The sequence below is a fragment of the Microplitis mediator genome, chromosome 5 (assembly GCF_029852145.1).
Source record: "Microplitis mediator isolate UGA2020A chromosome 5, iyMicMedi2.1, whole genome shotgun sequence".
NCBI lineage: Eukaryota > Metazoa > Arthropoda > Insecta > Hymenoptera > Braconidae > Microplitis > Microplitis mediator.
In genome coordinates this window covers 23,462,640-23,489,434 of record NC_079973.1, presented here as the reverse complement: position 1 = coordinate 23,489,434, position 26,795 = coordinate 23,462,640, and the positions used below count along the sequence as shown (strand labels likewise).

At 29.0% G+C, this 26,795-nt stretch overlaps 1 protein-coding gene and 1 long non-coding RNA gene across 4 annotated transcripts in view; one reads left to right on the top strand and one right to left on the bottom strand.

Annotated features, from left to right (window-relative positions):
• Positions 1-15,198, bottom strand: part of LOC130668355 (uncharacterized) — a 77,348-nt gene extending 62,150 nt beyond the window's left edge. Inside the window, exons 1-2 of the long non-coding RNA XR_008989994.1 lie at positions 15,135-15,198; positions 2,377-2,451 (exon numbers count right to left, since the gene is read on the bottom strand). This is a non-coding gene — a long non-coding RNA (uncharacterized LOC130668355). The remainder of the gene's footprint in view (positions 1-2,376; positions 2,452-15,134) is intronic.
• LOC130668354 (opioid-binding protein/cell adhesion molecule homolog) overlaps positions 1-26,795 on the top strand; it is a 103,508-nt gene that overhangs the window by 72,022 nt on the left and 4,691 nt on the right. For 2 of the 3 annotated variants that reach the window (XM_057470603.1, XM_057470601.1), the window contains exons 3-9: positions 10,873-11,080; positions 11,266-11,424; positions 14,697-14,828; positions 15,412-15,549; positions 20,011-20,172; positions 26,284-26,352; positions 26,426-26,527. In XM_057470603.1, coding sequence (XP_057326586.1) covers positions 10,873-11,080; positions 11,266-11,424; positions 14,697-14,828; positions 15,412-15,549; positions 20,011-20,172; positions 26,284-26,352; positions 26,426-26,527 — 970 coding nt within the window. The remainder of the gene's footprint in view (positions 1-10,872; positions 11,081-11,265; positions 11,425-14,696; positions 14,829-15,411; positions 15,550-20,010; positions 20,173-26,283; positions 26,353-26,425; positions 26,528-26,795) is intronic. The other variant, XM_057470602.1, reaches the window with a different exon arrangement.

The window sequence follows — 26,795 nt, the reverse complement described above, 5'->3', positions numbered from 1 at the left end:
AACTTTTGCTCAGTTTAAGCTCAACTCTATACCGCCTAAATGTTAGGATATCAAAGCATGCCAAGTATCTTAAACTTGACTCAACTTAGTTTCTTGACACTTTCATATCCACATTTTAGTCTCTTTTATTTTGTATTCTTTTATAATTAACCGTAAATTCGTTTCTTTTAAAATAGAATTTTCAATTGGGTAATTGTGAAAATTATTGCGGTTACACTGGGAAAAGGAAATTTCATATGAAAGGATAAATTATCATTCCTGCTTGAATAAATTTACTCGAACTAAGTAACTAAGCATTTGATCTAGTTAATTTTTCCTCAATTCAAGCAATTGTCTATAAAGCAAACGATTTAATTGAACTCATAAATTACTTTTCTCAGTATACGCTTTTGAGTTTGATAATTTTTTAAAGAATTATAATTTTCTTTTTTGTTTAAAATTTTTTGAATAACGGTTTAATAATATATTGAATAACTAATCTCGAACAATATAGTATTATTATTATAACTATCCGGTTATTGTACTACTTTTTTCTAAAATAATAGCTGTCTTAAACATCAAAGAACTTTTTAGAAAAGAAATTTTTTTTACAGTATAGTTTTATTTTTTCTTCTAGATTAAAAATTTATCCAACTTATAATTAGTGCGGAGCGGATGACTGTGTATTTACTTAATCCCCTTGGAGTAAAAGTCATTCCAAGGAGGAGTTTATTTTAATACTTAAACTCCAAATTGGAGTGAATGCAGATTTAAATAAAATCCGTAATCACTTCGATTCCACACCCGATTTTTACAGTCTATCTTATATGAGATTCAATGAAATTCCTCGATACTTACCCGGCTCACAATATCTAGCCTCAATCTAGCCTCCCTGAGTAAAGAAAGCATTTTGAGCCTCAAATGATGTTCAAAAAGCCTCAATGAGACTCAAATGGTTCTCAAAGATCTTTAAGAAGCCTCGATAAGCCTCAAATAAACCTACTACTTGACCATGTAATTTAAATTCGATTAGTATTATTTAAGGCTCCTTGATCACCATTTGAGGCTCATTGAGGCTCTTTGAGCATTATTTGAGACTCAAAATGCTTTTTTTACTCAGTGAGGCTGGATTGAGGCTAGATATTGAGACCCGGGTATATATATATGTATATGATAACGTACCAAATTATAATAATAACCAATAATATACATTTCATAAGTATTTTGTTTATTAACTGCCTATTATTCTATAGAAATATTATTTTATTATTTAAAAAAAATTTGTTGTAATTTAACATCGACTACAGAAAAGAGAGTTGACATCTTCAATTAACTATCAAAAATACCTTTCTATATGCCAGGCGTGTATTTTCAACCGCAGTCATACCCACATTTACACTATTTTAAATTATGTAGATTAAACTTTTTACTTAAAATTTAAATTATAAAATAAGTAAATTATAATTTTAAATATAGTGTTATTTTATAGATAGAAGCTCGGGCTTTTTAGCTTCTTTACAATTTTAAATCTGTCGATACAAAGCGAAAAAGCATTAGCAAAACTAAAAAGTATCCTGTATAGTGATGTGTGCTATAGTAGCAAAGTGTTACTATATATAAATAGTATTGTTAAAGTGGTATTATAGTGTACTATTGAGCTTTATATATGTAGTATTTGTGGGAAAAAGTAGTAGGTAGTGATAGTAAGTGAGTTGATTTAGGACTTCGATTCAAGATGACGTCTCGAAATAAAACCCGCTATTTTTTAACTCACAAAGCCAGTGTGGAAACAAAGTTTAGCATAGCTTTATCGTGGAAATAACGGTTGACGGTCGAGTAAAGAGGAAATAGGGTGAATAGTTTGTTTAATGTATTCTACCGTAAGTTTGCCGTAGATTGGATTTAGTACTTAATATATATATATGTGATCCACGTATATACATATATATTTTAACATAAATTAAAATCGATGACTTCAATGTTCATCGAACTTATTAATAATGCTCCAATAACGATAAATACATAATTTTTTTATTTTTATTAATTTACTATTTGTTTTGTTAAACGTATGGATGAAAAAAAGGGTGATATATTTTGTGTATAGAGGTACAACATCATAAAACTTTTCGGATGATTGTATGATGCAAATACCGTTCGATGGGTGTTACGACCTGTAATATATATTCCGTGATGTGACATTCAGATCGCGGAGTAGTTATGGTGATGTTGCCCTAGATATAGATCCTGGCTTATAGAGCAATATGTATATGATGGTGTTTAGTTATATATGTATACATGGACACACATATATATAGTTATGGATAGAGGGTAGTGTGATATTGGTAGTAGTGTATTGTCAGTGATACGTGAATGTTAATCAGAATGGGATTTACATACCCATCGCGTCTTATCCAGAACAGAGGCAGATGCACCGTGAGTTGAAGATAACGACCCTCAGGGAACTTGAAATCTCTGTAAAGAGATGCTATGTATTTATAATTGATATTTTATTAAAATTTTTTAACTCTGTTAATTATTTTAATTAACTGATAACAATATGATGACTGAAATCTCAAGCTGGTTAATGAAGTGAAAAAATGAAACAATTTATCAGAACTAATGAACATTGTAAAGTAAAATTTAATCAAGTACACGTGTTGTCATTCTTTAATATCATCTGAAAGTAATTTATTGTAATTAAATATATTTTTGCTTTCTTTTGTTATATATTTAATTAAAACACTTTGTTTTCTATCAGCGTCAGTAAATAAAGAACTCTTTGAGAGACAGTACCTTTTGAAGGAAAATGGGAATATATACATTGTAAAAAGAGCGGTGTTAAAAATGGACTCATTTTAACTCCGCCCGGTGTTAAAATGAAATTACACCGCTCAGAGTATTAGCTTTGGGAAGCTTATAAAACGCAAAAAATATCTTGACACACACACGCACTCAAGCACGGGCACACATACACTCAAACTCACAAGCTCACACATGAGCGCACACACGCACATATGTACATATTCCCAAAGTAAAATATTTTAACACCGGAAAATTTCTTTTAACACCCGTAAAGGATATTTACACCGGCGGCGGCGTTATTTTCACACCGCTTTCGGGGTTAAAATTTAACACCGCTAATTTTAACACCTACACCGCTTGGTCTTACACCGGTGATTTTTTACAGTGTATATTTAATGTTTTAAGGTAAAAGACTTAGTACTCCATCAGGGAAATAGTATTCGATCACTCCAGGGATTTCAATATCTATATTTACTAAATTTTACTAAACATAGATATATAAATACACGAGTGATCGGGCACTAGGTCTCTTACTTCACTAGTTTTCAAGCTCGTAAAAATTGGTAAAGTTTTCGAATTTTTATATTTCCATAAAACTACAGTGAGATAAATGCAACCGCAGAATTAACAAACCTGTATGCAAATTTAAAAATGACCACAAAATCTCAACTAACTGATACACAACAAATAAACCACAATTTAAAATACACCTAAATTACTTTAATCGACCTGCTCAAATTTTTATCGGTGATTAATTACTTAATTTTGTTAAATAAAAAAAAAATTAATCAAGTTGATATACGCTCTTGCTCAAGTTCAGCTGTTTAAAAGGTAGCAGTCCCCTTTGAGTAATTTTCATTTAATTTATTATTACACAAATAATTTTTTTTTTTTTCACACCCAACACTAAATTAAATTTCCTTTTTTTTACCTGCCTCAGTAAACTAATTTTTTTTCAGACCAATACTAAATTATTAAATTTAAACATTTTTCACTTGAACTTTTAAACACAGAGTCAATTTATTATCCTCATTACACGGGAACTGAAAGCATCAGTTTTAGTTCATTCACGATGAATTTTGTCAATTAATATTTTATCTCATACACAAAATATATAATTTATTTTCATTCGATTTATACTTTATTATCATATCATTAACGTTTAACTTTTACTTTGAAATATTTTATTTTATGCTATAGCAGAATGTCAACAAAAGAAATAAAGCTTCGAAAGTATACGCGACATCGAAGTAAAAAATATAATGCAGTATTGATCGGTTGCATTTAACGTATAGAACTTTTCTTTTTGTTAGCCACTGAAACTTGTATCATTGAGATGACAAAGACTCTTTTGTTGAAATAATAATTGTTATTTTATATTTTCTTATCGTCAGAAATAAAAAAAAAGGAATAATTTATCCGAAAGTATATTAAAAAAAAAGTTGAATTTTTATTCAAAGCGATTAAGCTTCAAGTATATAAACCTTTGAAGCAATTTTACCCGAACACGATAACGTCTGATCGTACATTCAAATGTGAATATTATAGGAAGGGCAAACGGTACTCTCTACTCTGTGAGTAAACGATTACGACCATTCAGCCGAAGAAACGATCTACTTCTCTTACTCTCACAGAAAATGCTGCAGAGTAAAATTCTCTTTAGAATATTTTACTGTTAAATCCTTGAGATATTTTCTAAAACGGAAAATTCAGTAATGTCTGTAACCCTTTAGCGACACTTATTGCAGTATATATATTTATATAAAATTAAATTACTTATGTTAAAAAATAGCTTGCATTTTTTCTCACAACTCGACTATTTTCCTTTTTTTTTTTAAATGAGTTTTTCTTTTATAATTAAATTTAATAAAAATTAATTATCAATGTATCAATTTTGAATTCACTAAAAAAATAAATCCACGCGGTGTCTGGTGTTAAATTTAACTCCAGATGCGATGATACAATAAACACCAATGACTGTGATAGTATTTTTCTTATAAGAAAAAAAGATTTATTTGAGCCAAAGATATCGTATAGGGTTGAGGTACCATTTGTGGCCACTGTTCCATTTTCGGACATTTGATACTTGATTTTAATTAATGAAAAAGTGTAATATGAAATTGCCATTTCAATAGCGAGTTAAAAGTATCTTTGAACACATTTTGAAAATTAATTTTGTCATTGCGTCTTTTACAAATTATTTTATTTAAATTTTCAAGTGTCCAAAACTGGCTCTAAAGTCGCCAAAAACGGTACCTCTACCCTATTTGGTTATGGCCAAATAAATATTTAATTGTGAGAAAGATATAATGTGCTCAAGTATCGCGAAATTTTCCGTTATTCGTCATAAATTTAATATCTTTACCACAAATATATCACTTACTTACCACAAATAAATGATATATTTCCGTCAAATTATAAAATTATTTGAATCAACTGCCATATTTAGTTGTACCAAATATATTTATTTGTCATTAATTGTAATAAGGCTACACTGATATATATATATATATATATATATATATATATATATATATATATATTGTTCATATATTTGTATTTTCGCTTTAATTTGTTGAAAACATTATCCATAAATATATCAGACGTACTTTTGTTGAATGTAAAACCTCCACAGAAGTTACTAGGCTAGAAAGTCAGTTTTCACATTTTATATATATAAATATATAATAGTGTAGACATGATCTTTTCACAAGAGAAAACCAGGGTTTATACAATCGTGAGCCAAAGTTCGAAATTAAGCTGCCAACTCTCGTCGTACTTTTCGAGTCCTTTTCTTCTCTTTCTTTTTTTTTTGTTATATATTTCTTTTATACTCTACGGTGATGATTGTGTTTAACATCAGTTTTGACACACACCAAAAAACCGGATCATGGTATTATTTTCACTTGACCGAAAACCAAATTGAATTAACAAAAAAATGTATAATTTAATGTAACCGCAATTTAATTTATGTAATAAAGTTTTTTTAAAATAAATAATATCGCACTGGCTGTAAATGCCAGTGATGGATAAATAATTGGAATAATTGGTCGGAAAATAATAAATTATATTGCATTCGCAGGAAAATAACTGACGTGTAGTGTATGAATGATTTTACAATTATGGTCTATTATTATTTGATTATCTAATTAACTGCGGAGAGACGTGAATACCCTGTAGTGCTGGATGATAATTATTTGACAACAATCATATGAACATATCATACTAACTGTCGTGATAATTATTTTTCCTGCTCTTTCTCTCAAATCACAATAATTATTCTCCTGATAACGTCGGACTTTTAATTAATATCACTTTGGGAAATCATTTATTCCCAAAAATATATAATTAAAAATATTAATATACCAGTATACGATACAACGTTCAAAAATTTCAGTTAATTTATACATTACTAATTATAAATAATGAAAACAAACGGTTATTAATTAAGTACAAATAATTAAAAGGCCAGAAATTAAAAATACGCATTGAAAATACAACAGAAAGCTGGAAATCATACGGAATTTTTTTTCAAGTAACTGAATATACAAGCATTTATTCATATATATATTTATAATATACATCGCACGTATATTTTTTTGTAAATAAACAGTAAAAGTCGTCACTGAAAAAATAACAAGAGCATAAAATTAACCGGTAGAATGTTTTATTTTTGTAATAATTCACGAGGTTCAATCCACATTTTAAATACTATTTTTGGAAACGGGAGCAAAACGAGACCCTCTGAGGTAAAAACGCTGTGAGGAATTTTTTATTACTAACTCAACTTTTTTTATCCGAGAATAAATATATAATATATTCACGACGTAATCATTGTAAAAATAAATAAAATCAAGGGGAGGGGGGTAAAGATCCTTCAAAAAAATTATCAAAGTAAAATAAATATTTTTTTAGCTTGCATTCTTTGTATGAAAAAATACTAAAAGAATCAACGAAACAGTATTTATACTTTTAATTTGTTACTCTCATTTATAATCTGTGGTCTTTTTTTTACTGAGATGTTATTTTATAAAAAATTATACGTTGCCATTCTTCCCTTCATTATTTTTTCAGAAGAAAAGTAATTTTGACCGGGCGCAAAATAAAATAGATTAGTAAAATAACAAAAAAGGAATGAATCAGAATAAAAAAAAATTAACTCTTCGACCGCGACATCATAAGGGGATCCGGTGATTTATTATTTCTCTATAATTAATAAAAAGTACTGTTAATTAGTTCTCAAACCAAACCTAAAAAATTTGATTTTGAGAATTATTTTTCAAAATTTCTCTAGCTTTTTGTAAAAAATAACTTTTAAAATATCAAAAGACAAAAATTGCGTTCATTTCCCAGCACGATCGCAGTTACTCAGAAAAAATTTCGCCCAACGTTACTATAGTCCTTTGATACCTTGCAAATGCAGATAAGACTGTTACATAAATTTGAAAAAATTTAAGAAGCATAAAACATCGCAGCGGTTTCCCGCGGCGTGACCAGCGGCATTCGGGAATCCTGTGATGGCTTAAAGGTTAAAAATATGTATATAAAAACTTTATAAAGTCTTGAATAAAAATACAGTGATTGAGCGTAAATCAGTATGTACATTTGTTTGGTATAAAACGCTTTATATACAAAGAGAAACCTTCAAGACTAAAGGAAAGGAGCGGCTGAGTAAACTCAATCCAAATAGTAATTTACAGAGTAAAGACGTTATGTAAGCTTAATGTAGCAACCCTTACAAATACACAAATCCATATCTATATATATCTTTCCACAAGTGTAAATAATTATCAAGCTGATAGTTCAAAGGATTTGGAAGATTAAACAAACTATCAAAAATTTTCATAATTAGTTTAAAAAACGATTATCCTCGAAACGATTTTCAAATTACTCGATTCAATTTTGTGTGCATAATATATATAACCAAATAGTTAATTAAAAAGCTTAAAGACCGCAATAATTTCATTGGCAATTTATGTTATAATAATAATATATAAAATAATGTTGGTTACTCATTAATAAATAAACAAACTACAAAGCTGATAACCACCAGCTATAGGAATTAATATGTCATTTCAATCATCGTATATTAATCTCGGCTTTTCCGGTTCGTTTAAAAGCATTCAAAGCTAATAGCAATTTTCAAATACCAGCTCCGATGGTTTAATAATTGGGCATGAAAATAGTTGATCATGCAAACAATTACGATAAAATATACTATTTTCTGTTAACCTGAAGCTATTTTTGTTATGATAAAACTACAACAAAAATAGTGTTTAATATTTTATGGCTACAAGCTTTTGATCGTCAATTGAATTTTTAGATGCTTGCCAGTGCGATACAGTTACGCAACTCGATAAAACTCGTATTATTACTTCGTGTAACAAAATGAAAGTATCGGAAATCCAAAGTAGAGAGTTATAGCATCCGGGTGAATTGCTTTGGATTATATAGATATTTTTTTTCTTTTTTATTCTTATTTTAAATTTCCGTTCTTATGGTATCTATATAAAGTAACAAAATAATATTGAAAGTAATAATGTCTGCAACATCAGCTTTATTCATTCATATATATATATATATATATTAAAGCTATCAACAAAATGCGTTTTCATTTTTCTTTTTTATTTACTTATATTTTTCTTTACTCTCATTTATAGATTCTCACTTTTTTTTTGTTTGAAGTAAAATATGAGTATGAGTTAAAAAGAATAATGTGCGACATAATGTTGAGAGTAAAAAAAAATTTGTATATGTATATATAGTGTATATATATATATATTTTTTTTTTTATAACAGCCGTAATTCTGCGTAGTGTATAACACATTATGACATTATATTTTAGTACTTGGTTTTATATTTTATTTACTATTTATTGCGATGCGACGCAACCGTTTACACTCATAAGTTATAAAAAAATAAATGTTTTATATCTAATAAATCATAAAAGAATTTAATTTTTCAATCTTCTCTTCGTGGTATAAAAGAATTTATTGATACTTAAAACAATCATTTTTTAGAACTTTGGCTTACGAATGACTGCTGTATTAAAAGTCGGAATGTCGTAAATGTTTTGTAAACATATATGTGGATAGACTACTTCATCGCAGCCATGATACACTGATACTAAACCTAATAGTTGTTCGTAAGTCCCTTGTAAACAATACAATTCAAGATACTTGTTAGTATTTCAGTTCTACTTTTACTAATAGCTGAGATATTTAGCATTATAGACAAGTGGTATTGTTATTTCATTTCAGCTGACTGGTCTTTTCATCTAGAAAATTTTGAGTTTATGAGAAAAGCAGAATTGAATACGAACGTTAAGAGTATAGGGCGAATATATATAAAGCTTAGAATGGAGTGAATCCGTCAATTCAAATTCCACTTTAACTTAAGTCTACTCTCATTTCTTGATACCATAAGTATGTATTTATTTTCAACGTAATACGTAATACCTCAGAAAAGTTAGAAGCATAATAGTATTTTGATATTATGAAAAAGAATTTTAAGTAAATGTTCATAAATTTGTTATCAAATGAACGCAGAAATTATATATACTATAATTATACAATATCAAAAAAATTGACTGTTAATATGAACATGGTACGCTGCACAGAAATAAGTATATGTGACAGACATATGAAATATATATGCGCATAGATGTGCGCAAAAAAAAAAATATGCTGAATAAATTTGGTATACATGTTTACATAAATGTTGACACAAATGCTAAAACATTTATGTTAACATCCATGTCAACATATATGACCATATATGTAAATATATTTATGGACAAAAAAATGTATATTGTCATATAAATGTTACATAGATATTTGGCATATATATATATCTATATATATTTTCATGAGAGCAAAATAAATTTTTATTGTTGTTTTCAGTATAAATTACTTGTGAGTACCTGTGTAAAAAAAATCTGAAAAATAGTTGATCTCCTCGGGAAGTATATTTACATACAGACGTATATGTACTCTCTAAAATTGAATGAATAACAAACACACACACATACTCAATCCCCTACACTTCTTAGGATCTCAGAACGTCAGCATTCGATGCGAACGAACTCTGAAAATCGGTTTGAAATCAATACCTTCTCCTTTCTTTAAAAGCGAGGATTGAAAACGATCACAGGTTTTTTGGGCACCTTATTCCAAATATTTCTTATATACAATACAATGGGCTCATAAATAATATAACGGCATTAAAATATACGTTGCCTTACTAAAGCACAGTAGAAACGGAATAGTCACAAGTTTCATCAGCCGCGAAAATTAAAATCAAAGTTTTTTAAAAATTATTTTAACTTTCAATCATCCTTAAAATTTCTCTAAAAGTACGTTCTTCTATAATTAATAAATTTAATAATATAATCGCCATTTTACAGTTCACATGGGAGTTATTGTTAAAAATACATAACAAAAGTAAGCAAAAATTTCTCTGTATAGATCGCGTGTTCGTAATATATATTGATCGTAAATCATTATTACGCTACAATAACAATAGCCGCATGTGTGTAAGTATATGCACACAGTATTTATACGTATGCAAGTCCATAAAGTAATACATTAATTGTGGGTATCCAAGAAAATTCAATAGAAACTCAACTATTCCAAAATGGTCACCATCAACCTTCAATTTCATGCATTTATTGTATTACATGTTTATATATTATATACATATTTCACACATGTAGCAATAGATGACCGCAACGTATACATATATCGATAAACTAATTTTGAATTAATATTGTTTGTGATGGATGGTTTTATTATAAATACCAATAGGGTCAGATAATTATTATTATTATTATAATTATTATAAGTGTTATTATTCTAATTAAATGCAATGGATGTTAAGTTACAGAACTACAGTTAGCAAACATGTTCGAATTTGTCGCCATCAGTCGTAATACAATTTAATCATTCAAGTGCAAATTAACATCGCGAATCACGATATAATACGATACAAATGTATACGGATGCATAAACGATGGAAGTGTAATGATAGTAATTTCCGATACCGAAATTTCTCACACAATCACTAATTTAAACATTATCGAACTATTTTCAGGTGGCATGGCTTCAAGTAAATACACAAACAATACTAACGATTGCTATTCACGTTATTACCAAGAACCACAGGATCTCAGTATCGCATAGCGATCACAGGATATGGTACTTACATATACGAGACGTTCGTGAAAGCGACCAAGGCGATTATATGTGTCAAATAAATACCGACCCGATGATTAGCCAAGTAGGACAGCTCAAAGTTGTAGGTATGTTTAGTGGTACAAATTATTTTATTTGCAATAATTATAGGGGAGGGGGAATGGGGTACCCACAAATTTTATAAAAAAAGTTGATTTTCTAAGACGTTTTTGAACAACTGAAAAGTTTTTCTATTCACTGAATATTTGGAAATGGAAATAAAATAAGTAAAAGCATAATTATTTATTATTAGTACCTCCAGATATTCTTGATTATCCAACAAGCACGGATATGGTTGTAAGGGAGGGTAGCAATGTGACACTACGTTGTGCAGCTTCCGGATCACCGCAACCCAATATCACGTGGAAACGTGAGTCTGGTGAGCATATTGTTTTGGGAGCAAATGACGAAGGTAATTAAACATATCATGTATCATTATTATTTATTTTAGTCTCTTAATTGATGTGTATTTATAACAAAATTATCAACCATTGTTTGTTTTGCAATATTAATAATTTTATTTGTTTGATAATTTGATGCTTAAAATAATGGAAAATGCAATTTCACTAAATCAACATTAAATAATAATAATAATAATTATTATTATCATCATTATTGTTATAATGATAAGATACTATTGAGGTTGGCAATATACCAATTTCTATTATTTAACTATTCATCAGTTATCAAAGTAACTTTGGTACACGATTGTTAGTCAAGTCGAAGATTATAACTAAGAGAATTCCGATCTCAGCAAAAGTAACATCAGCAGTAGCAACAGCAGCAATGAACGGAAGTCCACTCTGTGACTAACAAGTTGAACGTAAATGAGAATCAAGAATTCACTGAGACACAAATTGATTTGCCGTGTCTTGCCTTATCATCCTCAAGAGTATTACTGTTTAAACTATATCTATTGATGTGGACATACCCTATAACTTGGCTTTTAGCAATCGGGCCTATCAAGATGGCCCTTTTAATTTTATCGAATTCACTCAATCGGGTTTAGAGTCTAGTCCTTCAGATCTACAACTTGTTGCTTAAGAGCTACTCAAAAGTCATCGAAGCCTCAAATAATTGCCCCTCTTCATTCTCATTTACGTCAAACAAAAGAGACGCTTATTGTTGCTTTTGCTTCTGCTTCTTCTTCTTCCTCTACTCTGCTCTAAAGAGACTGATGGAGTACTTAAGTTCTCATTGCATAATAGATGCCCTTACTCGATAGACTACTCGCGAATTTCAACTAAGCTTTATAATTATCTTCGTTCTCAATGTACACTGGAAAAAATCGGGAGTGAATTCGGAGCGATTACAGACTTTATTTAAAACCGAATTCACTCGGAATCCCGGAGTTTAAAAAAAATCGCTTTGCACATGGAGTCAATTGAGAGTTTGTTTTTCCAGTGGAGTGATTTCGGAGTGGTCTGGATTTCATTTAAACCTGCATTCGCTCCGATTCGGAGTTTCAATATTAACATAAACTCCTTCGGAGTGAATTTTACTTCAAAAATGTTGAATAAATACACAGTCATCCGCTCTGAATTCACTCTGGATTTAATCCGCGTTCACTCCGAAAATTTTCTACAGTGTAGAAGTTGATTGTTATCATTAGGGGAGACCGGGGCAAGACGGCCCACCTAAGCCGGTTATTATTATTTGTGGCTTTTAACCATCAAGTCGATTTACTCTTGTCCAACTTGAACTCAATTCACCAAAATTTTGGTGAAGCTCCTGAAAAAAAATTTTTTTTTTTGGGGCAAGACGGCCCCCTCCGAAAAAAAATGAAAAAAAAATTTTTTTTCTAATTGTAAAAAAATTTCCCGCGTAACAAATGTTTATATTTTTCTCTTTAACAACTGTATTTACTTTAATATTACTCGAAATAACCTTTTTTGATATAATACGAGTCATTTTTTCACTTCTGTAGAAAATTGATTATTGGTTTTTTTAACTTTTTCAAATGCTCTATTTTAATCCAAATCCATATAATTAACCAAAAAATGATATTTTTATTAAATTAATCATGACTAGGTTATAATACTATGAAATACATTTTCTTTTAGAATTTTTGAGTGGTTCATTTTGCCCCAAGTTTCACGTATCGGGCTAAAAATGAGTAAATAATCTAAATTTGTGATAATCAAAAGAAAACAAGAAAAAAAAATTTTGGTTAATTTTTGAGGTGGGCCTTCTTGCCCCAGGTGGGCCGTCTTGCCCCGGTCTCCCCTATTAATAATCATAAAAAATATTAATTCAAGCCAATTATATATTTTGTGATAAAACTAATTAAATGTACTCAATATATGATGACATTGATTAATATTTACAAAATAAAATACCTCGAGATAATAAATATGATCGTATAAAAACGAGTGGTAGAAAATAAAATTATGTCTGTAGTTTTGTTTGATGATAAGCCACATACATCACGTCTATTCAGAAAGACAGATAGACAGACAGACAGATAGACTAAAAGGGAAACTATCATGCGACACTGAATGATAAACTATATTTGCAACTCAGAAAGTCTAGATCTACCAAGTCGTGACTGACGACTATCGTGATCAAGAAAATTCACCAGACAAAAAAAATAAAATAATAACAATAACCGTAACGATAATGATGATAGCTGTAGCATTGTTTGGACCTATAAAAGATTCGCGTGCTCCGTTAAAATAAGAGCTATTAATTTATGTCTAAAGAATTCGTAGAACCAATAAATATTGAAGTGAGTAGCAGGCAGTACGAGGTCGGGTGTATATTTCATAGGAAGTTTTTTGTGTTAAAGAGGTGACGACAAAGGTGCGAATCAATCAGCAACAGGGTCTCTGGACGCTGTTGCAAAGCTTCATGGTAGTTAAACACGCTATCGCGATACACACTCAACTCAATTATCGTGTTGCGGGGTTGTGAGTTGGCATCAGATAACTCGCACTAGAGATCACTGTGCATGTACACATATATATGTGATTCATTTCAGCGATTAAATTCTCACGCAACGTTGCTAAAAAATAGTACACTTCATTATTATCTTTCTTTATCAATTAATTAAATAACACCCTAATACTCGATAATTAATTTTCGAGTTATTTTGATAAGTTTCTTATCGAAAAATTTATCTTGCGTTAAAAAAATAAACGAGTTCATACTTTTACATATTTTTTGTCCTGACAAAACTTTTCTTTTGATAACCCGAGTATTTTAATTACTGATAAACTCCGCGGTACTGTGGCTGTGATATGTAGACGTAGATATATAAGCATATATCTATTTGAAGTTCTAGATTAAATAGTTTTTACATTCATAGCATCGGAGTCACGAAGTAGTTGAGGTGTAATGTGAATAGAGTGCAATATGCAAGAAAAACTAAATGTCTTTTTTGAACGCCCCAACGGTCCCTTTACCTCGTAACTAATTCATAACGCAGCTGAATAATAAATATTTATCTACACCCCAATGAATTTAATGTATCTGCGGACTCAACATTCAATAAATACACGAATATTGGAATTAAAAATAATCGCCTAACAGATTAATATAAATATATATTACTTTAATGTAAATATAAAACTGATACGCAGTCTTGAATGATAAAATTAAATTGGTTTTGATTATTTAATGTTTTAATAAATATATAGTATCATTTAACAACAAACGATAATTAATATTAATAATGTACAACAGCTGTATCCAGTGTTAATGGATCAACATTGAACATAACGAGGGTAAATCGACTTCACATGGGAGCATATCTGTGCATAGCTTCCAACGGGGTACCACCGACTGTCAGCAAGAGAATAATGCTCATCGTTCATTGTGAGTAGTCTGTATTGACATATCTGTCCGAACTTAATAACATAAACGAGAGCTTTAATTGTCATTTGCGGTCATTGAACATCAATGAACCTCTATACTCACATATATGATGTATATAATGATGATAAAGTAATAATAATAATGTCAATAAAATAAAAAAGATATAAAAGACAGGAAAATAGGTTGTTTTAGTCCGATAGTTGGCGGTTAATAATATTAAAAAACGTACATAACAGCTCTCTAGAGAAACATTGACGATAAAACGTATTTTTCTCTTTGTATTTATAGATATATGTTTTTACTTACTTTTTTGCCCTCTTACGCCAAATATACTGTCAGGGTTTTTATCCTCTCATTCGTCTCTCCTGCGTCCCACGGGTATCTGTCTTGAGTTTCCGGTTCATCTGAAAAAGAAGTTAAATTATTGTTCAGATGCCAATAGTATATATATATATATGTATCTTATGTATGTGTGTATAGACATAAACTGAGAAAATGAGGAAGAGAGAGAGAGGAAGTTTAATCTCAGAACAACAATAGGAGGTATTGTTTAGTTGTTGATTTATTTGTATTAATGTTACAGTTCCACCCATGATAATGGTACAAAATCAGTTGGTTGGAGCGCAAGAAGGACAAAACATGACACTTGAGTGTCACTCGGAGGCATATCCTAAGGCTATTAATTATTGGACACGTGAGAATAATTTGGTTATATCAAATGGTAAATATCCGTTATAATTTTATTGACTACTATAAGTGATTGATTATGACATAATTTAATAGCCATAACTGTCAGATGTTTGTAGGTTTATTATAGTAGTGGTGGAACGCGTTAGATTTAGTCGTAGTATCGTGGTAAATTAGGACTTGTGCGTTGGCATGCCGGGGAGAGATAGAGAATCCCCATCAACACTGTGTCCTATGCAGATTAATAAATCAACCCTCTGTTAATGCGAGTGACTTATCCTGTAATGTGCCTTTGTGAATATCTACGAGTATGCATGAGAGTGTGTATGTAATAGACGAGAACCTTCGCGTGTAGTTTGTGCATGGTTGATAGTTGATGCGTGTACGTGTGGTACATATAGTAAGTTCATTAAGGAAACTTAAAGTTTCGAGTTCAGAGCTTTTGTGCAGCTTCACCTAATTTGTGTTCTTGCTGAATACTGTTAAATTCAGTCAATTTAGTTTTCAAATTTATCTTTTTCTTTTACTTTTTGTTAAGTACTTTGTTCAGTTTATTAGATCTGATTACAGAAGAATTCCTCAAAGTTTTATCTTTCAGCATTTTAATAAATTAGTAGTGCCCTAAATATTTAATTGAAATGATATTTCATTGGGTATAATTAGACCTAATAAATAAAATAACGTAATTATTAATAGGTTCAAAAAAATTTCTACTCCAAAATTTAAATCGTATGGTATAGATTTTTAAACTCTCCAAACATGAATTAGTGAAAATAAGTTAATATTCACTAATTCCAAGTGCAAACCGAACCAATAATTTCAAAAACTGGTTCGGTTGGCACTCTGAATTAGTGAATATCCACTTATTTCACTTATTCATGTTTACAGAGAAGTGTTTTTTAATAATTTGATCTGCCCGAAAATTATTCTTATATACTTTTTTTTTTTCACTTAAATTTTCATGTACTTTCTTAAATTTGAAACAGTGAAATTAGTGACAATTCACGGTTTACTAGTGAAAAGTATGTCATTAATTCAAACAGTTGTATACTTTTCACTAGCAATAAGTGACTATTCACTGCCAAATAGTGATTGCCACGTGATTTTTCACTAATTTGTTTTTAGAGAGTAAGTCACTATTTGTTTTTATGTTTATAATGAAACAATTTTCTTATTTTTTTAAGAGTATTTCGTTTTGCCTGATGAAAACATTTTTTTGTAAATCAATTGAAAATTTGTCTTGGTTTTGAAAAATCTAAGCTTGAAAATGAAATAATTTAAGTATTCACATTAACAAAAATCCATTTTTTCTTTAGCGTTTCTCCGTTTGATTTTACTGAATGGTATTAAAATTGATCATTCTTTTATTTAATTATCTTAGTAATTATGAAATGGTTTGTAAAGTGGCATTTAATTAGTTTTAAATCGTGAATAAAGTTAGAGCTCACTATGTGTAATTTAAAATATCAGATGATATAAATTTGATAAAATATATTAAAGATAAATATCTACTTGGCTTTATTAAGACTTTAAAAAGTAGAAAAAAAGTGTATAATAAAAGTTTGGAAAACTAAATTTTACAATTTACGTCTTGCTGAGGTATAAAAGTGGAAATAATACGGTGCGAAACGTTAATTTCGTTTTGATGACAAAAAAGTAAAGTTAGTGTGACGCCTGTCGGGCGCATGTGCCTGCTGCCTAGAATCGTCGTCTTCCTCACTCTCCATCTTTCTTCCTCTCTTCACTTCCCTTTATCTTTATCTTTCACTCTTTTTTGCCCCATTCTATGCCTGGGATCTCTACTACTTTTACTGAGTATAAAACTGAACATCCCAAGAATTACGGGTCAACTTTTTTGCCCGACATGAGTCTCGGGCTCTTTTTCCGGCGAAAATGCATTCTGGATGTGGATTGTATCCACCAAGTCTGACGTTGTTATTGCGACCCGATTAAACAAGAGCGTAGCTTTTATCATAACAATAAATAAATATATAACAAAAGAACTATGACAAATCAAAAAACAAGAGGATTTAAAAAATAGTTTAGAAAAAATATATTTTCAATTATGAAATTCATTATTTTATTTTAAATTATAATTACTTTTAATTTATGGAAATAATTTTTTTTTTTTATGTAAAGTAGATGATTAAGTGCGATATAAATGTAAATATATAATTAATGAGTTTAAACAATAAAGCTTACTCTCATAAGTGAAATTGCTCTGTCACCTCCGTTAAAATTTATCATTTTTTTTTATTTATGAGAGAAATGAGACTATAATTTATACCGAAAAGTATGTAACGAGTGTAAAAGATGATAAATGAAAATAATTGACTTAGAAGGTGAATGATATGATATTTTAACAAATATATATATATACATATGAGAATTTTGGACCTTTTGAAATGAATAAGTGAATGTAAGAGAGTAACTTATGGCGAAAACTTACTTACTTGAAAAATATATACGTATAATTTCTTTGGAAAGAGTTTTCTGTAGAGCACAGAAGTAGAGAGGAGCAGCAGTCGTATTCTTAGGAAACCTAGTCAACCTGATGCGACGACAGAGACCGTGCTTAGATCGTAGTTCAACGTCGTTAAACTTTTTCATCTTCTTTTCAAACTCTAAGCCGATGAAAGTTTTTCTTCCGCTCACCAGAATCCAACCGCCACTACATAAATGCATTTTTCTGTTGAAACTCTTTCGTTTTCTTCTGTTCAACTTTACTTGTATATCTATAAACTCTTATATCCATATATATAAATATATTCTTTTCTTTATTTATTCACCCCAAAAATTATCATTTGAATTAAATTACATTTTTATATTATTTTCTCCATAAGTTTGTTTTAGTTTTAATTTATTATCAATTTTTGTTCTTATTATTCAACAAAAACTTAATAATTAATTGTATATGAATTTTATTTGACTAAAATTATTCTTAAGTGTTGTAAAATTTATCTAACGTTGCATCACTAATCGAAATTGATCTGAGTAGATCTGATTAGCTCAATGTCTTCAAATAGTGAAAAAGTATTCATTTATCAGAGATTATATAGGGGAGAGGGGGGGTTGAGTGGGCCCCTTAAGAAAAATAATTATAACATCATTAATTTTTTTTATGCGTTTACTTCTTTTTAGACCCTTGATACTTATTTTCACTTCATTATGCTACGCCCATTAAAATTGGAAAATCGAAAACTAGGGGCAAAGTGAGCCCTCCAAAAAATTTCGGATTCGATATTTTTTATTCTTTACACATGTGATATTTGCAAATAACTTTAAAACAATTGTATTATAATAATTAAAACAATCATTTTAATAGTCTGCATTGATATAAATTTAAAACGTAATTTTATTGTCTTTAATTTTCTTAATAAATTATATGTAATGAACAGTTTTGGTTGTCTATTTTAGCCCTCATTATATAAGAAATTTCGATAAGCTTATTATCCATCCGAATTTATTGAAGTTTTGAAAATATTGAGGGGCCTACTTTGCCCCCAGGGGCCCACTTTACCCCTTCCTTCCCTACTTACTATACGGAAATTAATATAATTTCAAGAGATTATTAAAAAAAACATCAATTACCAGTTGCGAATAAAATTTCAGTATGAAATATTTATGACTCGGTTATTTTTTACAAAGGCTGTGTTATGAGGCAATTGAAATGTCGCTTTTTTTAATTCACAGATTTCCCATGTGGATCTACAAAAAATTATTAAATTTAGATTTTTGAAATTCATAAAAAATCGTTTATATTTTTTCACTAAATCGAAATTTTCCGTTTACAACCACTTTTCAATTAAAAACGTTCACAGTACATTCAAATCCCTGAAATGAACAAATTTGTGGCTACAATGCAGTAAAATAAAAAAAAATAAAAATGGTCTGTATAATTGACTATTTTGGGTGACTTAAATATTCCGTAATAGGATTTTTATTTTATGTAATATCTGATAGAATTTCCATCGAAACCTAGAATTTATGCAATCTAGTAACAATATTGGCTCTTGAACATATATTCTCATTATAATTATTTTATTTTCTTAATAAAATTAATTGGAAATTATTCGAATTCCGTGAGAAACCAAAAAAGTTGACCGATTTACCAGTGATAACATTATTTCTGCCTCAGGAATTTCATGCACGTATTTGTTCTGAAATTCAGCTAGTAGTCTCGTGTAAGCAGAAAGTTCTCTTTCGTTCAAACCCCTCATCGATTCGGTGCTTGATGTAATATATTTTTCACGTGATTCTACGATTCTACGAAAGCGATTCTTCCTTTTTATTTTTTTTATTATATATCTTAGATTTCCTATTTTCGGCTCAACAAAAAAACGTAATAAATAACATTAAAGTATGAAATCGAAAAGAAAAATCTAATCAAGCCCAGAGAAAAATTACTTACGGTTTTTAAAAATATTCTTTTTTTTTTTTATTTTTTCTGAAAGAAATCTTTCTTTGAAAACAGTAAATGTGTTTTTTTTTCCAGATGAAAAATATGAATCGTCATATACAGATAGTCTACAAATGGACGCGTACAAAGTTCATATGAAGTTAACAATAAAAAAAGTGGAACTATCGGACTACGGATCATATAAATGTATCTCGAAAAATTCGCTCGGCAGTACCGATGGCACTATAAAACTATATCGTACGTATACTTTTATCTTCATTAATAGCAAATATTTAATTGTAAATATTATTCCTTTACTTTCATTTTGCCATTAAAAACTATTTTTTTTTCTATAAAAATTTTCTTTTCATCTCTAAAAACGTTTACCCGACATTGCTTTGATTGCACAAATGTTTCACGTAGAATACGCCCGTTTACTAAGTAAATAGATCCATTTGTATCTCTCATTCGTTACTCATTTGTAGAATAAAACGATAATCCGATTGAAAATGCCATTCGCTCAGGTGAAATTACCCGTGGGGTTTATAGTCGAATTTAAAAGTAAAAGGCCTTTACCTTTATCTATATACTGTACTCTAGATACGATCAATTTTTCTACCAGACTTTTATACCTCCTTTTTTTTTATCAAATAGACTAACTCAGTCACTATCTTTCTCTTCTTCCTTTGACTCTTTACCAGAAGAAGCGATAGTGATGTTAGTTGTAAAATGTATCAGTCCAATAACGATCACAACTTTCAATTGAACTGTATACTATAAAAAAAAATAATAAAACTAGTTGTAAAAAAAAGTTGATACTAATCTTTTTCTTACTTTCGACATCTCATACGACTCAAGTTTTCAGTCACGTTTTAAAGTTGTTCTTTAGATAATAAATTTATAGAAAAAAAAAGAAGTAAGTAAGTAAAATCAGTCGTTAATTTTGTTAAAAAAAATTCGATTCATTATTTATAAAAATTTTCTCAACTCATAACTCAATACCCGCATAAAAAAACCATATATGGGAAAAATATATAATAAATATAGGACCATATCAGTGGCCAAAAACGATATATATTTTCTTATATATAATAAAATAAGTTTTAATATAATTAATTATATACGTAAGTTTATTAGTTAATATATGTATTATATATATTTATAATCATATATGTAAACTTATTAGTTAGCACATAAATGTATTACATATATTGATAATTATATATGTAAATTTGTGAGCTAGCACACATATATATACATACATATTCTGAACACAATGTTTGAATCTTATAACAGAGAGAGGAAGATAAAAGAATAGATTTTATTTATTCTTACATATATGGCGAGACTTATATGGTTCTATATATCGAAAAATATACAAAAAATTATAAAGTTAAGTACATGGTACATTTATCGTGCCATATAATGATGAATTATATATGTATTCTTATTTGTTTTCATATAGAAATAACATTTATTTTTGAATATATCAAAATTATAAGTTTTCAAATATATAAATAATATATTGAAGTTACACGGAAATAAATGAAATCATATAAGAAAAAACATCTATAGAAATATAATAAAATCGGCCAAAATCTATAGATAGTTCTATGTAAGATTTCATGTATTGCCACATATATATTTATATCTGTAACATGTTTTTTAATATATATTTACCATATATGATATTTTCATACGGGTAGTGTGAGCTGTAAAATGACAATGAAATTTGAGCTATCGACATTTTTTAAAAATTTTATTTCACTATTTTCAACAGTTGTTTAGTCTAAAATTTGAATTAAACTCTTTTAGCTCTTTGATTGCTGACTATTTAACAGTATTGACTTTTAGTACTTGTGTAGTTGATTTACACTTCAATTTATTTTACGTCCTTTATAAATACGTTCGAACCGATTCAATCAATAAGTAATTTTTAAACAGGTACACAACACACACCTGTTTACTTTAGAAATAATAAAAATTGTTTTATTTAAATTTAAACTTTTTAAATATTTAATTGAGACCCGAGTTACTCTAATTTATATTAACTCGGATAAAAACAGATACCATTTTAGTAAAAAAAAATTTTTTTGTCAGTGTTTGTTATTTGAGTTATTTTCTTAATTTATAAGGACCCACAGAACGAGACTCTGAGGTAAAATTAGTCATTGTAAAAAAAAAGAATTTTTTTTTCTTTCGATTCTCCATATTTTCAGGTGATATCTCTGCTAAGAAATTCTTTAAATAAAAAAACTTTTTTAATAAAAAAACTTGGAATGGCCGCTATCTGGGCAGGTTAACTTGCTCCATCCTCCCCTGGACATAATAAATAATTATCACCCTTAGCTTCAGGCTTCTACGTTTTATTAATTAATTTCAATCATCAAAATTAATTAATAACGAATAAAAAAAATACCGTACTAGTAATTAAAATCAACAGAAAAATAAAATTTTCAGTTCGAAATCGTTAAAAAAATATAATTGCAAACATTAATATATCTACATCTATATATATGTTTGTATAATAGCAGTTATGTTATAACGGTACCGAGATGTGAAACGAAAAAAAAATGACTGGCTCTACGCCAACAGCCGATTCTGGACGTGGAATTTCTTAAAACAGAAATAGCTCAAGTGAAACGTATAAATCGTTATTATAATTTAACGGAGCAAAATCCTTTGTAAACTTATATAAATCGGGCAACTAATTTCGTAAAGTTTCGTCGTCATAGTGAGTAAGTATATTGAGTTAATTTTGAGATAGCAACAGCTGGTTGTACTTGCATTGGCTGATACACAATGACACATTGTTCATCCACTTCAGAGTTACTAGTACGGTCTAGTCTAGTAAAATCTTGTCTAGACTCTTATATGTCAATACAAATTTTTAACGCTTTTCATTATTGTCGATACGTGTTGTCATTTTTTTATCATTTATTTATAGTGCTCTCGTTATTGTCAGGTCAAATACACTTTATATATATATTTATATTTATATCCAATATGTAAGAGAATGTACGTCGAAATACATAAAGGAGATGTCAAGAAAATGTCATCATGTTATGAAGTCTTAAATAGGCTTCCTTACTTTATTTTTACTAAAATTAAAAGATCATTATTATTTTTTCAATGATTTTTATAAATTAATTGCACTATGATTTATTGACTTCTGATATAAATGCGGCATTTAAGAGACCGCTGTCTTTTCTGTGGCTTTTAGATTTTTTGTTATTGGATATTCAAGTAATTATTTGTAATTTACGACTGAAAGATTATCAATTTCTGAGTATCTTGGATGCTGGCTAAATGCCCGATAGTTGATTTGGATTAAATGATGGTTTTAAGATGAAATTAAAATTCAGAGGAACGATGCGATGGGTATTTGCGGTGTCCCTTTATAGTAAAGTAGAATAAATAAAAAATCATTCGTCAAGGAAAAAATTTTTGAAGAACTTTTAGATAATTGTTACCTAATTCGAGTCGACATTCATCATTATTTTTTATGAGGCTCGGAAAATTTTCAAAAAATATGTACCATAGTATTGTTGAGCTTGAATCCGCCATTTTGTTTTTCTTTTTTAATTTAAATCGAAAGCTTGTAGTCACTTGTATGGAATTTCGAGATAAATGTACACAGAAAAAAAGGATTTCTTTACGCAAAAAAATTTTACTCTCGTCAAGAAAATTTTTACTTGACCGAAGAAATTTATCTCATTATGAATTGAAAACGAAAATTTTCTTGGGGCGAGAAAAAATTTTTGGGGCAAGGAAAAATTTGTTATCCTAAGAAAATTTTCGTTTTCATTTCATAATGCAAATTTTTTCTTGCCCCAAGAAATCGTTCTTTTCTGTGTATCTAAAAATTGCAAGAACACTATTTTCGGTGAATTTCACATGATTAATTTTTTCGTACCAACGTCTTCCATAACATGATTGAAATCTATGCCTATAACTGTAATATTCAAAAAATGTTTATAACTTAGAAAGATAAATATCAAGTAAAAAAATGATAATAATGAAGAAAATTTTGTCCAATTAGGTTTGAATTGAATGAAAATGATGTAAAATATTTTTTTATCTAAATTTTAAATACCTTGAATTCTCATGCATTAATGGATGTTTCTTTAAAAAGACATTTAAAAATCGATTTCTCTGGCAAGATTGAGTTAAAAGAAAAATGGACAGTCGATAAGATATATGGGGCAAGAAAGTGCACTGATTTAGTCGCTTTTTTCCTTCGTCCGTTCGTTCATTCGTTCGTTAGTTTTTCTTTCTTATTTTGTGTTCGCTTGTCAAAGCTATTTCCAAAGAATACCTATACCCCGCATCAGTAAGTTGCCTAAGTAAAAAGTACTACCGTGCGATTGTCAGAATCAAACCGCTGAAAAATGCATCCAATGCAAAATCAGATCGTGAGTTTTCTTTCATTTCTATCCACGATAAAGAGTACGCGGTCTTAGCTTGTCGTATTTTAACATATATAAGCCAGAGATAAAGGAAAAGATAAATTATATAGACGAGTGGAGATGAAAGCTTTGATAGACGAGAATTTTAACATTTATTTGATGTTTAGAAAATGTTATATATAATGATAAATAAATTAATATATTGATTATTCAAACATTTTTTTTATTTTTAAAATGATTTAATTAAAATTATTTTTAAAGATTCACTTGGTCGTCAAAGTTTTGTATTTGTATTGAAATATTCCATTGCTTTAATAAATTATCTCGTGTTCAATGCATCAGCAATTTGTTTTCGAATAGGAAATGTTGGGTGAACAGTTTCTCTGAATAGTTAACGGATCAGAGAGAAGGCAATGACACTACTGCACCTATTCATTGTACAGTACGTACTAGTCCTATTTTCAATTCAGCATTAAATAGACAAGTGGCAAGTTGTGAGAGGGCATATCAAACTTTACAATACTCACACACTCTCTCTTTCTCTTCCTCCTTTTCCCTTTCTCTCTCTCTCTTATCTACCCAACTTCTAAGTTAAGCAAAGTTTGTAGAGCTTGACAATCTACTAATATTACTCTAGTATTAAATCTTTGGAACTATAAACACGATATTTTACTATTGTAAATTCATCTGTTAACTATAAATAAACCTTTAAAAATATCGACTGGTCTTTAAGCCGGATCTATAGTAATTTTTTTCCTCAAAAAAGAAGTTTTTCTCTCAAACAAAACCTCTAAACACAAAATTGAAAACGAATCTCGATGCATTACTCGATAATCTAGCAAATACGTTTTCATTTTTAAAAAATGGTCATTTGGTGAAGAGAAAAACGTGGACCAAGTTTCCATTTACTGCGCAAGTGCAACAAGGATACTACCGTTCGTTGACTTGAGTACGACAGAGAAAAAAGTTCAGACCCTTCTCAAAGGGAAAGAGACAATTAAAAATAAAAAAAATTCTTTTTTTTTTTGTAATTTCATTTTGAATAAGGTACCGGCGGGTAATAAGGCCTAGGGGAGATTTTAAATAGAATCGAAAATATTGCATTTAATTATCGAAATGTATCATTAATCTTTATTTCAATACATTAGCCATAAAATATAATGAAGTAATGGTAATTTATACCACAAACAAACAAAAAATTAAACTTTTACAAAAACCATACGAATAGGCCTTATTTTACTACGGTAGGGTAATAAGGCCTACGGGTTAAACAAACTGGAATAGTTTAACTATACTCAATAAAATTGGTATTAGAGATGAATCATCACTTAAATTTAGCAACAATACTTTTTTAAGAGTCAGAAGACTAGATTGATTTTTATAATTTCTTCTGCGCTACGTCATCATATGATGGATGATGAAATATAGAAGACAAGGAACGTGGTATCGGGACTCTATAAACTTGTTGTAACATCTATATGCAAGACCCTTCTACTAGAGTAGCCTTTAGCGCAGGCGGTTATTTTAAATATCATTTCTGTCACTTAGGCCTTATTACCCGCGAGTACCTTAATGATTTTTCTTAAAATTTTTAAATCACAATTGATAAATTAAAATACTTTGTAACAAAGCCAGAGTTCAATCGATGTTTCTTTGGGAAAAAGAAAAAAATTGTAAAAATGTCAGATACTGGAAACCGAGAAACTGATTTTTAAAATTTGAATAATTAATAATTTATTCTCTTCTTGAGGCCTAAGTCTAGTTTAAGTATTTAATTGTAAATATTTAGGCTTAAAATTTTTGCAAACTATTTATTAAAATTAAAAAAAATAATTGTTGAGTTCCGAAAATGAAATTACAAAAAAAATATAGTATTTTTCTATTATTAGACTCATCCTTATTTTTCAAATTAACTTTAAAGTTTTTTATTGTGTATTAATAAATAATTATATTTTTTAAGGGATTGAAACACCAACGACTCTACCAGAACCGTCAACGACTACCCCAGTACCGCCTACAGTAGTCATAGGTAAATAAAAAAGCTCAAACAAAAAAAATTATCTATAAAAAAAATAAAATACTGATTTAATTTAACGTTACAGTGGAAAGTAAACCGAAACCACGTCAAAAAGTATCTCCAACAGTTGTGTCGAATTTCAATGAAATAATTGATGCATCAAAAACATCCGAGAGTGAAAAACGTGGTAATCTGACTTCCTTTTATGTAAATTTTAAAAATAAATATAAGTATAATAAATTCATAAATAAATACTAAGGTATTGTTATCATTACTATGAGAACTATGAGTTACAAATGGAATATATTAATTTATTAGATTAATAATTCGTCAAAGTAACTTTTAATAAAAGTTTATATGAACTCGCATGAACATACTGAAACTAAGAGTAACAATTCAAAAATTAAATTACAGTTGCTACTACTCCACACATTAACTATTCGCTTGATATAAGG